The 1289-nt window shown below is 45.2% G+C and overlaps 1 protein-coding gene across 1 annotated transcript; it reads right to left on the reverse strand.

Annotated features, from left to right (window-relative positions):
- Positions 1-748: 748 nt before the first annotated feature.
- On the reverse strand, positions 749-1075 carry LOC130873901 (elongin-B-like). The gene has a single exon (XM_057768931.1). It carries the CDS (start codon positions 1073-1075, stop codon positions 749-751), a length of 327 nt encoding a protein of 108 aa, XP_057624914.1.
- Between the last annotated feature and the right edge of the window lie 214 nt (positions 1076-1289).

Raw genomic sequence — 1289 nt, forward strand, 5'->3', positions numbered from 1 at the left:
ATAAAGGCATACACCACCACACCTGACTTTCTGACAAATGTTTACTATCTATAAAATGCAGTAAAGGCGTGAATAAGCAAACAACCCTACCAAACACAAAGCCCGGTGATAGGCTCAGCCGAGGGAATAATGGCACCTGCTGACAACCTGAATCCCATTTTTTTGTTTTGTTTTTTTGTTTTTCCAGACAGGGTTTCTCTCTTTATCAGTCCTATCTGTCCAGGAACTATCTTTGTAGAACAGACCAGTCTTACCTTGAACTCACAGAGATTCAAAGGCATCTGCCTCCAGAGCTCTGTGATTAAAGGCATCAGCCACCACCACTGGGGCAAATCCCACCTCTTTTTTTTTTTTACATGATGGTACGGGAGAACCAACTCTTGCAAGCTGTTCTCTGACCTCTACCTAAGAGCAGCCTTGAGACATACACTACCACACAGATAGATGCACACAAAATAATAAATGAAATACTTAAATTTGCCAGGCACAGTCGCCTGTATCTTTAATCCAGCACTCAAGAGACAGGCAGGAAGAGATCCACTTACATTTGAGACCAGCCTGATCTACATTGTGAGTTCCAAGAACAACTAAGTACACATAATGATATCCTGGTTTTTTTTTTTGTTATTTTTTTTGTTTTGTTTTTTTTTTTTTTTTTGACAGCCAAATCTTTATTAAGGGAATGGGTTTCTGGGGGTGGGGGGTGGGCCTGGGGCCCTCACTACACAGCTTGTTATTTGTCACTGTCTCAAGAATCCTGTGGCTTCATCACATATGGACGCTCTGGAGGGCTGGAGAAGGGCTCAATGTGCAGGGCTTCGAAGGCATCATCCTCTTGGAAGGCCAGGCCCACTGTGGCTGGGGCCTGTGGCTCTGCTGTCAGGTAAGTGAAGCCACACTCACCCAGAGTTTTCCCATCATCAAGGAGCTGGTCGTCCTTGTACAGCCGCTGCTCATCCGCTGGCCGCTTAAGGATCCTCTCAATGATGTGCTTCAGCTCGATTATGGTAGTTGACTCCTTGGCATCCGTGAAGATAGTGGTCTTGTGGCGCCGGATCATGAGAAACACGTCCATCCCGGAGGCTGCTTCTGGCTCTACGTGCCAGCACTGCCACGCTCAGTACCGAGATCCTGTTTTGAAAATATCAAATTAAATAAAACTCACCCTGGGTTGGATTTCAGAAAGGTTGTTTGGTTTTAAAACATGCAATTATTAGTTAGAGGAATCAGGTACTTGAGCCATAGTGAGCACGTGGAGACGAGAAGAAAACTTGGAGTTCAATCCTTCC

This window comes from Chionomys nivalis, chromosome 4 (assembly GCF_950005125.1).
Source record: "Chionomys nivalis chromosome 4, mChiNiv1.1, whole genome shotgun sequence".
NCBI classification, from domain to species: domain Eukaryota; kingdom Metazoa; phylum Chordata; class Mammalia; order Rodentia; family Cricetidae; genus Chionomys; species Chionomys nivalis.

Coding starts and splice junctions, on each gene's coding strand:
- LOC130873901 (XM_057768931.1), bottom strand. CDS start 1,075: ATGGACGTGTTTCTCATGATCCGGCGCCACAAGACCACTATCTTCACG.